General features: G+C 35.5%; 1 protein-coding gene across 1 annotated transcript in view; it reads right to left on the reverse strand.

Annotated features, from left to right (window-relative positions):
• The window catches only part of LOC149805983 (hepatocyte growth factor-regulated tyrosine kinase substrate-like), a 78,419-nt gene extending 66,913 nt beyond the window's left edge, over positions 1-11,506 (reverse strand). The window contains exons 1-2 of the mRNA XM_089950787.1: positions 11,368-11,506; positions 1,431-1,515 (exon numbers count right to left, since the gene is read on the reverse strand). Of these exons, the coding sequence (XP_089806913.1) occupies positions 1,431-1,515; positions 11,368-11,404 (122 nt within the window). The 5' untranslated portion in view covers positions 11,405-11,506. The remainder of the gene's footprint in view (positions 1-1,430; positions 1,516-11,367) is intronic.
• Positions 11,507-14,462: the final 2,956 nt, after the last annotated feature.

A 14,462-nucleotide genomic window follows, 5' to 3' on the forward strand; every position in this document is an offset into this window, starting at 1 on the left:
ATGAAATTAGAAAAACATTAAAAAGTAAAAACATGCTGAGAATATTTCAGGTAGGAAACATTAATAGGTCTTTAAGTTTGTTCTTGCAGTCGAAATAAGTGAGTTTTGAGAGCCCTCTTGAATGTGATCACTGTGTCTTTGTGTCTAAGTTCAGTGGGCAATTCATTCCATATTGCTGGGCCCTGGTATACAAAAGAACGCTGTCCATATGACTTTGTTTTCATAGTGGGAATAATGAGTATACAATTGTCAGAAGAGGAGCGTAAGTATCTTGCTGGTGTGTAAACATGGGTGGGGTCAGATACGTATGTTGGACTAGAGTCCGACAGTGAAATGTAGAACAGAGAACAAATTTTGTGTTTGATTCTGGATCGAATGGATAGCCAGTGTAGTTACAGTAATAATATTCAAATATTTCCAAAGAAGACCTCCTTTCATATGTTTGCATGATGAAATATTGGCTGAGATGATTAATTTTTGCTAATAATTAACTTGAATGCATCCAGTGAGTCATAATCTGCTTACAACTGGGTAACACCAATTTTTCACTTGCTTTTTCAAGATCATGCATGAATTTAGGCAGTTAATTAATTTCTGTAACAGTTTTTATGACCAAATTGGCACCAAAATTGACAACAGATCATAAAATTTCTTTTCTAACTTTCACTTCGAAGGGAAAACTGGCAAAAAAAATTGCACTACACTGTAGTTAATAAAGCATTACACTGAAACAAAAGGCAGAAATGGAATGGCATGAAATCAACACAAGACAAAGCTTACCTCACTTTCTGGGCATGTTTAGGCTAATCTACTAATTCAAGAGAAATGGTTTTGCTGTCGAGATTGTGACATATATTGCAAAGCTCAGGGCCTCCATTAGATTTCAAGTTGGAGGATGAGCATATAGGTTGTTTTTTTTATAAAGTAGCCAGGCAAATCTCCTGGCTCCTGGCTGATATGGAAAGCCTTGAAAACTTCAAAACAAAAAGTGCAATAACTAAAACAAAAAAATTACAAAAGCAGAGAGATTTGGCAGATGATGACCTAGTACGAGTTTAAGCAGTAACTGGCAACTAATAGGATTAGGCACAAATTCCAGTATACAAGGAGAGGCCACTCATCTGACTTCTGTCTCAGCAAGCATTGGTATTGCACAACCAAAGTCAAAAGTAAATGACATCTTTTTTGAATTGGTAGGGCTGAATCTGCAAAACTGTGGATGCTTTCCCAATGTGTTATGACTGGTTATGATGACTGGATAGTGCTTCTAAAGAAAACTTGGCAATGGCTTTCAGGTCTATGACCGTACGTAAAATTCTTGCAAACATGCAATCTGTCACTTAGACCACAGACAGGAAAGATACTATGAAAATGAAGTTAATATATATTTAATATTTTATTTTTTTTACAAAAACTAATGTGCTACTTACGGAACATCTCCTTGGCGAATACAGTCACAAATCTGCAGAACTGAATCCCAGTCAGGCTCCAATAACAGCTGACTGGTTGCCTTTTCTGAAATTAAGAATGGAAAGTAAGTTAGTAAAATACAATACTGCATCAGTATTTAGACCATCTGGACAATACTTGTTGTTGTAGTTGTTGAGTTTAATTATAGTGGCGTGCGCACAATTGTGCATGTGCCACTTTTTTCTGACTGCACCGCAGCCTGCTTGTTGTTCCTGGGGAAGAGGATGGTGCCACCTCCCCCAGGCTTTTATGGATTCAAGGAACCCTGATAGTTTGGCCTCAATCTGTGGGTCCATAAAGGTCCCTACAGTTGAATGGTTGGCTGTCATTAGTGGGAAGGAGAGCTCGGGAACGGTCCTGCTTGCTTTACATCGCTGGTTTCTTGTTGTATTAGCCTGGTGTTTCTTGCGATTTTTTTCTTCTTTTTTTCCTCGATTTTTTTCTTCTTCTTCAAAATGTTCTAAAAGGAGGGGGGGGATGTTCTATGCTGTTCTTAGTAGAAATCATGTATGAAGAGAGATTTTCAAGGTTATTATGGTATTACTAGTTGAGGTGTTTAGGGTGTTTTTCCTACGTTATGTTATTTATAAGTTTGTAGATATTACCGCTTTAAGTTATTTATTAATTAATGTTTTTAGAGATTGAATGTTATTTATACTTTATTTAGCAAGAGACCTGAGTCCTAGCCGATTACACGGTTTGTTAAGGACATCTAGGACCGGAATCCTAGCTGATTACTCGGCTCGTTAAGGACATCTAGGACATCCGATTTTGCGGTTTCCTTAGTTTTTTATAGGTACTTCGTAAGTGAATTATTTATTAATACTTTTATAAAACTGAATGACATGTTATGGGTTTTTATGTGGTGGCTTCTAAATTTATTTAGCTAGTTACTGGATCTTTTGGTTTCGTGGGGATAGTAATTATATTTTGTTCCTAAGTCCTGCTGAGTCTATGAATTGATTTATATTTTTATATGCTGATTGTTTATTTTTATTTGAGTCCATAAGTAACTCTGGGTATGTTTGTGGTGATCCAATCTCTTTTTGGTTTTTGATAAATATTTTCCGAGCGGGTTGATATTTTGGGCATATATTGAATACGTGGTGTAGATCTTCGGTGGTGTGGCAGTTAAAAAGCAGTTAATGGTTGCTGGTTTGGGTCCTAAAAACCTTCCAAAACTGATTGCTAGTTTAGTTTTTCCAGCTATTATCCTGTTTATGGTTTTCTGTTCTAAATAGGTACCCTTAGGTACCTGTATGTTCCTATCCTATGTTTTTTGGGGTTTCATGGTGCTTTTTACCTTTTGTGGAGGAGTTCCAAAAATCTTGCCATGTTTGGTCTATATATGTTTGTGCAAAGCTTATTGCTTCTGTAGAGCTATAGTTAAGCTTGATAGAGTTTTGATCTCCTAGTTTGGTTTTTGCAACTTTGTCTGCTGTTTCGTTGCCAGAGATTCCAATGTGCGACGGTATCCACATGATACTGCACAATAAATTACAATGTGGTTACCATAAATCTAACACAGAAAACAGTTATTTCCATAACAGTGCACTTAGTAGACAAAATGTTATGCACTTACCAGTTAAGCCAGTCCACAGAATTCAAACTAGACTTTCATTTGTTGAACATGAAGAAACTGTTATGACTTACTATTATCCCCTTCTTGACCCTAATTGAGAACGATTACTTCTGAATAAGATGCATATTCAAGTATCTCACATAATCAAACATATTGGTGTTTCAAGACTGCTCCAGTGGCCTAGTAGCTTAGTGGTCAGAGCATCCATCTTGAATGCGGGAGGTCACAGGTTCAATCCCCGGCCAAGTCATACCAAAGACATAAAAATGGTACTAAATGCTGCCTTGCTAGGCACTCAACATTAAGAGATAGCTGTTAGGACTGGTCAGCCTGGTTTCAGGATGTGACTGGGTGGGACATAATGTTACATGTCTGCAGCATGATGCCCAGTGCTACAATATAAACTGTCACACTGTAGACATTGTAGCAATATGACTGAAACATTGTTAAAGCTACATTAAAAATCAAAACACACACACACTATTGGTGTTTCATTCTGCTTAACCCATGATTAGCGATTTACAGTACCCTGCCTGGCCACCCAGACCTGGGTTTAAGGCAAAAATGTGATCTTGCCGGGTCGGACACCATCTGGCAGTAATAAGAAAACAAAGTTTTATGGTTGACAAAAATGGCAGCAGGATAGCCAAAAAAATGGGAGTGGAAAAACCTAACCCACCTGCATAACGTGCAAAATTTCCTTACCCTTCCATCCCCATCCAAGAATAAGCCACGATGCATTATTGGCAGGAACAGATTAAAAGATGCTGAAATTAGATGGCAGTCTTTATGCAATGTGAAAAATCTTGTAAAAAAATATTACAGTGACCCAGTTTTAATGTGCAAAATGCATTTGTCCTAAGATGTGCCATCTGGGCAAGTTTGGGAGCACTTCTTTAAAAAAGTACTATAATCAGGGCCAATACAAGGCGGTATAGTAGGCCATTCTGACCCAGTTTTGATGCATGATACATGTCAATCCTACAGTGTACATTCAGCATCAGTTTGGTGGCTACAGGTGAAACAGTATTGGAATTTATCAACTGATAATAAATCTTAGAAAGTAGGTAACTGTGATCCATTTTTATACATAATACATTAGTTCCAAGATGCATATGCGGTGTAAGTTTATCAATAGATGTAATAGTATAAGAGTTATAGATCTGACAGGAATGAGAGACACAATTTATAAAGCAATTTATAATAAATCCTTAAAAGTACAACCCAGCAACCCAATTTAGGGTGTATGACACATATCCAATCAATTTGGGTGAGTTTGATCATAATACTTGTATGTGCAAAAGAATGGAAATAGGCACAAAAAGTGATTTTTAACCTATTTAAAAAAAAAATCCTAAACAGGTCATAGCAATCCAGTTTTGGTGCATAAGACATTCCTAAGGTTTAAATTTTATGTCAATAGGTGAGGTAGCATAAAAGTTAGAACATGGACAAAAAGGATGCTCTGAAGTATGCATGGACAACTGAATTCTGAATATTTCTTGTATAAAAAACACTATTGAATACATCTTTCTCTTATATCTTTTCAAGTTTTCCCATTATTTCACCACTAACTTCACCATCTAAATATTACTATGATGACAAGATGGGCACCTTGTTCAAGAAATAATGTATATGTCAAAGGGGTATTTCCACAAATATATTATTTAGTACCACAAAATAGGCCAACTAAATATTGTATGAAGCCTTCTAGTGAAAAACCCTATTTTCCATTTATGAAGAGCAGCAAGATTTCCAAGATGGCCATACTGGATATCAGTTTGGCCCAATTTTCTTTTTAGGACTAACTAGATATTAAAATGAGTTTTAGTGAAAATCCCATGTTGATATCCACTGGGGAGGAACAGCAACAAAAATGATGTGAAAATGGCACCATTTTAATTTAGGACAATAAAGACCCTGGAATCAGTGTGTATGTAAAGTAAGTTTCATGGGTATCTTTCATGTAATTTAGCTGTAGTGACAACACACTTGTGCTAACAGATGGTTGGACAAAGTACAACTATCTTTGTTAGCCATGATTCCGATATGATAACCCTATCTACACCCTGGCATATCGAGCAGATATTTTCTGTGCTTCATGTTTGTCAATTTCACTGAATGCGGTGGCAAGCTAATGCATCAAATCAAAATTAAGTTTTTTTTAAAATCTGAACACTGTTCCTACATAATCGATACAAACGGAGCACACAACTTGAATGGACTGATAAATAAGCAATTTTCCACTACCAGTCCATGTTTGTACAAATACCTTTCATTCAAATACACCTATAATGGCTTCCCTCTGGTACATAGTCATACTGTCGTTTTTAAACTTACAAAGTATCCTATTTAAGTCAACTGCTTCCACCATTTCCGACCAATGTACAATGCACCATTGTTACATGCTATTGGTTAGGTGACATGTCATGCTAAGAGAGGCAACTCATGAAATCCAATAGCCATTGCTAGGACAATGCACTAAAATATATATTTGATCCACCAACACCAAGGTGTTGATAGGTTATCATATCAGAACCTCCGCTAGCAAAGATGATGGATAGCAGGCCATGCCATATACTCTTCTTGTCCATAATCAGGTGAGCTAAACAGGAGTCCCTTAAAGGGACTGACACTCTACTGTCCAAAATAATATCCAGGATTTTTAGAGATTAGACCATTTCTTCTTTTTAACTGCCAAGACTTGAAACTGTCTCTGATATTCCAGCACAATAAGATTTTAAAATTATCCATTAGGAAGCCATAATATATGTAATATCAGCACAATTTTCATTGATGAAAAATTAGTAAGCGTTAGAAGACTTTTGGTAGAAGAATAATGCCAATATGATCATCCTTTCACAAAAGTTAATGACAATAAGATTTTCAATATATTCATTGTGACAGCCATATTTTATACCATTTACATTAAGGACCAGCATGATGTCATGATTAGTATTTAGGTGAAAAACCCCATTTTGCTAAAACTTTTATTGCTCCATTTTAGATGAGCAATAAAAGATTTTCAAGCTGGCTACCATTGGCACAATGTTTATTCAAAAATTACTTCCATGATGGCCCTACTATATATCAGATTGGCACAATCTTTTTTCAAGATCAACTTTACAATAAGAAGTCTTCTGGTGAAAGCCCTGTGCTGATATGACATTCTGTTCAGAAGGAGTAGTAATAACAGGATGGCTACTGGTGTGGTCTTATTCACTGTCAAATCAATTTTACTTTAGACGTCCTAAGTAGTTTTCTGGTTAATATGACTTTTGTTCTTCTGGAGAAGAGACAATATTTTCAAGAAGGCTGCCATGGTCGCTATTTTGGACATCAGATTAACATCACTTTCATTTAGAATCAACAAGACATCAAAATAAGTCTTGTAGTGAAAACCGCCATTCTGATATGACCATTCATTCCGAACAAGTATTTTAAGATTTTTAAATTTATCACTGTAGTGGCAAAGCAAAATTGTTTTCATTGAGGACATCATATGGAGTACTAATAAGAAGATTTTAAGAATGGTTGCTGTGACAACCATACTGGATGCATGAGCAACACCATTTTCATTTACAGGCATTTTACCAACTAGACCCTGAAATGTGTGTGTGTGTGTGTGTGTGTGTGTGTGTGTGTAAAGTTTCATGGCAAACCTGCAGTTAGTTTAGGAAAAGTTGCAATAACAAACTTGTGCTAATAAGCATACAGAGATTAGAAGATAGGCCATCACACATATAGACATTAGAAGATAGGCCATCACACATATAGACATTAGAAGATAGGCCATCACACATACAGACATTAGAAGATAGGCCATCACACATACAGACATTAGAAGATAGGCCATCACACATACAGACATTAGAAGATAGGCCATCACACATACAGACATTAGAAGATAGGCCATCACACATATAGACATTAGAAGATAGGCCATCACACATACAGACATTAGAAGATAGGCCATCACACAAGGTCTTCGGGTCTATGATCAGTAGAGCTAAAAAGATTAATTACTAATATTTTTTTCTTAAAATGGAATTTATTATTCAAGAGACTTTTTCAGATTCTGCTTAGTAACAAATACTATAAAACACTGACTTATGGCAGTTTTTTTAATATGTCCATTTTAACAGCAAATGGCATTTCAACATTCATTATTACTGTCTGTAACTTCGATTTTGATCAGCTTAATCTGCTTAACGATATACTGCACAAAATTTTCAACTTGACTAATGATACTGATGAATGCACATATGTAATACCTCACTCTTCAGCCTTACCCAACCCTATAATAGTATCAAGAGCTTTTGATCATGTATATTCTAAAATCTTTCTTAAAACAACTGGCTCTAAAAAAGGTGACAACAAAAACATTAACCATCTCAAAGAACAACTTTAACTGAAGTTGATCATTTCACCTCTTATCTTCATTTAAATGTAGTATATGAATTATTTCAAATGAATTTTTTTAAACTTTGCTAATGAGTGTACACCAAGTTACATAATTTCATTTGTTACTATAAGACTGAATGCCAAGATTTGATTAACTCCTCTCTACAAAGGGCTATTATGGTCTGAGAGAGACTGTGTAAAAGGCTCCTAAAACCATCCCTTAATACAGCATAAACTAAAACCATCTCTTTATATAGCATAAACTATTATATCATTAATAGTATACATACTTTCTTCTACTTTGTCCCACTGCTTGGGGTATCAAAAGGCTCTATTTTAATACCATTTCCATTTCTCATTCATATCAAACACAATGACAGACTTCTGAAAGCTTGTTATCAAGTAAATATCTATTTGTAGATGATTCTTCTCTACAAATTTATGCCAAATATCCATTTTTTCTCTCAAAAGGTGTCATCAACGATGATATAAGAAAAAATCTTGGATTGGGTAGATATATGGCTGGTCAACATCAATGCTTAAGCAATCAAACATTCTTTATACAAGAAGAAAACTATATTCCTGAAATTTAATTAAACAAGGAAAAGTTACACCTTTTCAAATCGCACTGTCAGCATGAAGTAACTTTAACTGCATATTCAACTTGGTCCTGTCATGCAGATAATATCAATCTGCCTCCAGTCATTTCAGGTATGATTGAAATTTAAATATCCAAAGTCTTTTTATAAAATAAGATACAAAATTTGCTCAAATTATGTTACAGATGTAATACCATCAATCACCCAGTTTGTTGTTTTTACAACCTGAGAAATTCCAATAATTTAGTTACTCGGGATTAGAACTTCATTATTTCAAAATCCACATTTACAAAGCACAACAACATTCCAACTTAGTTAAACTCTCAGCTTTTAGAAAGGGCATATTAAAAATGATGTTAAATGTACACCTTCCTTTATCATGTGTGGCAATATTCCTACAATGTAAGACACAGCATATGTTAATTTTGTTTTAATGCTATGTCTTACTACCCAAATAACAGGCTTGTATAGTGTGTTCCGATGACGGTTGACATCAGAATGAGTAGTCAAAGTTTCTGGAATATCTCACACACTTGGCAGCCCATATCAACACTCTTCCACAAATTGATAAATATTTAACATACTTACTGTGCTGTTTTTATCCTGGTGGAATCAAAATCTGAGACAAGCAAATGGATACATTTTCATGTTCCACTGACATACATTTGAATTTGCTGAAATGCGACGATAGTCGAGGGAATTTTATGATGGGGATATGTTTCTTGAATGAAAAGAAACAATGCTTACAGTTCCAATAGGCATGATATATTTTTTTATTCATTTCATTAAAGAATAATATTTCAACTTAACTCAATTGCGGCGTTCCCCGCTTTCATCACTTTCCAGCAAACTGAAATGTAGGCCAATGAAACTTGAAAACAGGTCCATATTTTTTGTGAGAATTTGAATTTATTAGAGACAAGACATCAGAGTAAAGTATAGTCTGACTAAATCATTATGACTTTGTAGGAAAGCGTCGTTATTTTAGTTGCCAGTTGTTTGAGATATTCCTGAAAATTTGGCTTTAATAACGATGTCAGTCTACATCAAAACACACCACACAGTTCCGTTAGTTAGGCAGTAAGACCCTGACGCCCAAAACATAAATATCAGCGTCGAGGTCTTACATGTAGGACTAGTGTGGCAGCAGAAAAATTAGTTTTGTTAACACACCCAAGACATACCTGTAGTATCCTTCGATATGAACTAAACTATGCTAATCTTGTTGATGATCCATCTGTTTCTGTGGATCAGCAAATGAATACCATCCCCACTCTTTCTTTGAGTGAACTTTTGTAGCATTCAGACATAAAATTTGAATTACATGTCTTTGTTTTATTTCCAAACTGATTCAGATACTGTTGATATAAATATTTTATAGTGCTGAGAATGCAAATATACATTACCAAATTAATTATGTCTGCCACAGCCATTAGCGTTATTCTTGTTATTTATGCTACATGTCGAAAATACCTCTCTGTCTATAAATAAGTTGATGCACTCACACTTGACTATTAAACAATTGGTGGTGCATGGCCAAAGATAAAGTAAAGATGGAAGTGATATGACAGTCAGAAGAGTAATGATAGGAAAGGCAGAAATAAGTAAAGGAGTGTCAGTGTATGTTTTCATCCCTTCATGCCCAGACCAATCCGGCTACTGTGGCGGCAATGAGATATGGAATCTCAACCGGCATAGCCCTGAGAATCATGAGGTCTTACTTGTAGCTGACTAGTTCATTAGAATGTGATTTTGGAAAGCTCCTGCTTGTGAGATACCAGGTCAGGAGCTTCTGCAATTGTTGATGGTAATTTGTTCCAAGTTCCTATTGTACGTGGGAAGAAGCTTACACACTATTTAAGAAATTATTGAAACAGATAGCTTAACCTTAGTGGGTGAAGAAAACTTCACCAAAAAGTGTTAACATAAGAGTTATTAGACCATCAAGTGAATTTATGTCTTAAGGATGCATGTTATTAACCACAGGTGCTCTATGCGATCTTGATGTTGAGAAAAAAAAGAATAATTTGAAGGGAAAAAAATCATACAGAGTAAAAAAACTACCTTAGATTAAACCCATGACCCATTGACATAGGACCCTCTCTATCATAATATATAAGAGAAAATGTACATAACTTCCAAATACTTTGTTCCACCCATGACCCTCGATTTCCTTCTGCTATTTCCATCTTTAAAGGCACACGTCCAAACTATATTTTTCTATTCATCAAGCCATCATTGACTTTTCTGCGTTGTACCAAACTGAAGTTACGGGCTCCAAACCATGCGATTTTTGAGAATTTTTGCTTCAGAGACAAGTCCGAACTCATGTGATAATATGTATAACCTTTTGAGCCAATCACATTTTGGCATTGACACGTGTGCCGCATAGTTTACCTATTTTGAGAATAGAGTTGCATGTATACAATGTGCAGTAAAGAAGACAATGTCTAATTCTTGCATGGAACAGGATTCCTAAAGTTGAATCGAGTTAATGGTAAGTAAAACTTACTTTTTCATCTACCACTGTTCTGTAATTCAAGAAGGGATGCATCGTAGAGTCGCAAACATGGTACATGTAGCTCTTTTCACCAGTTTTCATATGTGCACGCACTTGTCCAAAAGACAAAATTCAAGAAAATCGCACGTTTTGGTGCTCGTAACTTGCTTGGTACAACACACAAAAGTCAATTATAGCTTGATGAATAGAAAAATATCTCAGGAGTAAAACAAGCCATACAGTATGGGCGTGTGCCAAAGGAAATCGAGGGTCATGGGTGAAACGAAGTATTTGTCAGTTCTGTACCTTCTCTCTTATAGGGGCCCCAAGTGGCCGAGTGGTCTAAAGTGCTCTCCGTTACAGATCACTGCCATCTCACCTCTGTCTGCGTGGGTTTGAGTCTAGGATTCAGCCCATGTGGGTACATGAGAACGCTTGCCAGTAGCTTCTTGTGGGTCGGTTGTTCTTTCCGTGGGTTTCTCGGGTTCTTCCTCCACCATTAATACTGGCCGCCATGTACAGCCTATCGTATGCTGAAAAATGGGGTTAAACCCAACAACAACAACATTCTCTTTTATATATTATGATAGAGAGGGTCCTATGTCAGAACGGTTCATGGAGGTAATCTAAGGTAGTTTTGTCACTCTGTATGATTTTTTCCCTTCAGATTGTTGGTTTTTTTTTTTCTTCTCAACATCAAGCTCGCGTCGAGCACCTGTGTTATTAACAGCAGCAAAATGTACACTATTCGATGCAATAAGGAAGCATAATTTACAAGCAAGTAGTAACAGCTGTTGGGGCTAAATACTTACCCAGGGATCTTTCAAACACAGATTTGCTTCCAAACATTGCGAGGTAATATATATATATAGGTAAATTATTGCAACTCAAGGAAATGAGTCATAATATTATGACTGCGAATCCCGTGAAATAAAATAAAGAGCCTTTTGTGCCGCTTAGGGTATAATAATTGTTTGGATTGGGATGAAAATCGATTCATTGATCATACCATACCGTAATAAATACAATTAATTTATTATTATTTTTGTTTGTTTAAAATTTCTCGATTGTCGGTCTTCTAGTATGTCAAACCGAATTATTACTGAGACCTAGTTAATTGGTTAATGATATATGAGGTCATGTCAAAAGGTCATTTTACCGGAACTAAAATCAAGTGGGTCTCACTAAACACCCCAAAACTCTCCAAAGCACATCAAGACTTTATAAAATACCTACTTTAAATTTCAACAACAACACAAACAAACAAAGAAACAAAAAGTGTGAATATTTAGCTATTGTTTATATAACGGGAAAAGTAGCGAGGTCAAATTGTTGCCAAGGGAAATAAGTCCCATTTAGACGAAGAGTGTTCGGGTGCAGTAACGTGAATATTTATCAACATTTATAAATAAGCAGCAATAGAATAGCGGAGAACTCGCCCTTGGGAGAACCCATCCCAGGTGTCAGGAGAAGTCGCCCCAAGGATCATATGTAGTAATTCTGAGATGTCGCCACATGGATGTTAAGGCTTTATTTATTGTTGTTTTTCTTCAAATAAATAACTTTTATGTTACATTTAAATGAAGAAAATGTTTTTTCTTTCTTTTCTGTTTAGTTCTAATTAAAAATATTGCAATTTCTTGGGTCTTTAAGCGAGAATTGGTTTATTTTTGTAAAGTGATTTTATGCTGGTTTTATTTGATAAATTTAGGAGACTATAATATTTATTAATTATACAAGCTATATTAGATAATGAAGGAATAGATTGTATTTTGAAAGGAAATACATCTCTCTATTTTACATTCTGCTGTAAGAGTAAGATTACGGGCTTTGTTCAGCGCAGAATCAATTATATGTGTAGGATAATTTCTATTTTGTAAATATGTTTGTAATTTATTCAACGAATTTTGTAATTGACATTCATCTGAAATAATGCATCTGTATCTTTTGGACTAGACCAGCAAGTTGTTCTCCACCTTTTTTTTTTTTTTTTTTTTTTTGTTTCACTGGCGGCGGAGAACAACTTGCTGGTCTACTTTTGGACTGGCTATATGGTATAAAGTTTTTACATGACATGGGATGACATGAAGAATATTCCATATATTGGTGGATATTAGTTTCCTTGATATGAATATTTGTAGAGATAGTGTTATCAATATTTTTTGGGGCCCCGAGTGGCCGAGTGGTCTAAAGCGCTCTTCGTTACGGATCACTGCCATCTCACCTCTGTCTGCGGCGGTTCGAGTCTAAGATTCAGCCAATGTGGGCATGTGAGAAAGCTTGCCAGTAGCTTCTCGTGGGTCGGTGGTTCTTTCCGGGGTTTTCCGGGTTCTTCCTCCACCATTAATACTGGCCGCCATGTATAACCCATCGTGCTGAAAAATGGCGTTAAACCCCACAACAACAACATTTTTTATTACATTTACATCTAAAAATGAATCATGCGTATTAGATGCAGTACAAGTAAATTTAATCGTCGGGTGAAAATGATTTAGGCGATCAATACATTTTTTCAGTTGAATGCTTCCAGATCATAAATATGTCATCTAAAAATCTGAACCAAAGAGGTGGATTAAACTTTTCATTTTGAAGAAAATCCTTTTCTAATTTACCCATGAAAGGGAAGAGTACGAAGAAACCATATTAATACCGATTGACGTACCCATTATTTGTAATTCATATTATTAAATTGAAAATAATTATTTTCCAAGATAAGTTTTATTATTTTACAAATATCTTCACTAGATAGCGTGCTATTATTAGGATTGGTATCAAGAAAATGCAGCAGAGAGGGTCAACAGACCACTATGGGGAATGGTCATCCTTTTTTTTACCAAAACAAATAGTGACCCTTCATAGAGGTAAATACCACGTCTACGGTTATTGTTTGTCCCAAACAGAATTGTAGACAAGGCCCTCTCTGCTGCTATGTTATTCTGAATAATCCTGGGAATCTGTATCTGAATCCTGGGAATCTGTATCTTTAAATCTTAAATAATATTCAAGTTCTGATGGTGGTTTTTCTGTTCTTGGATTTATGTTCTTTCTGTGTTTATAATATATCATTAAACTTCTGTATCGATCTCCACCGCAATTTTTGCAGATCTGATATAATCCTCTAACGCCGTTGTTACAACCAACACAACTTCGTGGACCAGCATGAGGATTTTTTGATAAAATATAGTTGTGTTTTTTGCAATATTTTCTACGGCATCTTTTATCACATTTGTTAGTGGTTCCTTGACGCAGCCACGTACAGTTATTCATGATATTAATGATATCTGTTTAATTAAATTTATTAATTAAAAAATTGTTATATTAAAAAATAATGTTACATCCAGAATCTCATACTGCAAGAATAGCACGAGAGAGACTAGAAGCAATTAAAAATTTTCTTCCCGTGCGAGACTCATTCAGAAAAAATCTGCAAGCGCAGCAAGAAGCACAAGCTGAATACGAAGAGGACACTAAAAAACTATTTAAACCCATCACTGCAGCTACTGAACAAGTTACAGCTGTCATCAAAGAAGATCTTCTTCCGGTATCAAAAGAAACAGCAGAACAAACCGAAAAAATAGCAAGAAGAACTAAACAGACAAAGAAGATTTTACGAGATCTTCCAATTGATATAGCTGCGGCTCAACCTCCACCTGTTGGTGAGGAAATACTTGAAGATATTGGAAAACTTTATACTGAAGTCATCGGCGTAGAAAAAGAACTTAAATCTAAACCTAAACCAGTAGAAGAAGATATCAAATTGATTGCAAGATTCAGAGAGGGGGTTGTTGAAGAAATTAAAAATACTGAAAGAAAAAAATTACCCGAAAAAATATTAGAATATATATCTGACAAATCTGGTATTTTAAACCCCCGTCATGAAAAAGTAAAAAATGAAGATCTTATTAAA

This window comes from Sinohyriopsis cumingii, chromosome 2 (genome assembly GCF_028554795.1).
Source record: "Sinohyriopsis cumingii isolate HCF-2022 chromosome 2, ASM2855479v2, whole genome shotgun sequence".
NCBI lineage: Eukaryota > Metazoa > Mollusca > Bivalvia > Unionida > Unionidae > Sinohyriopsis > Sinohyriopsis cumingii.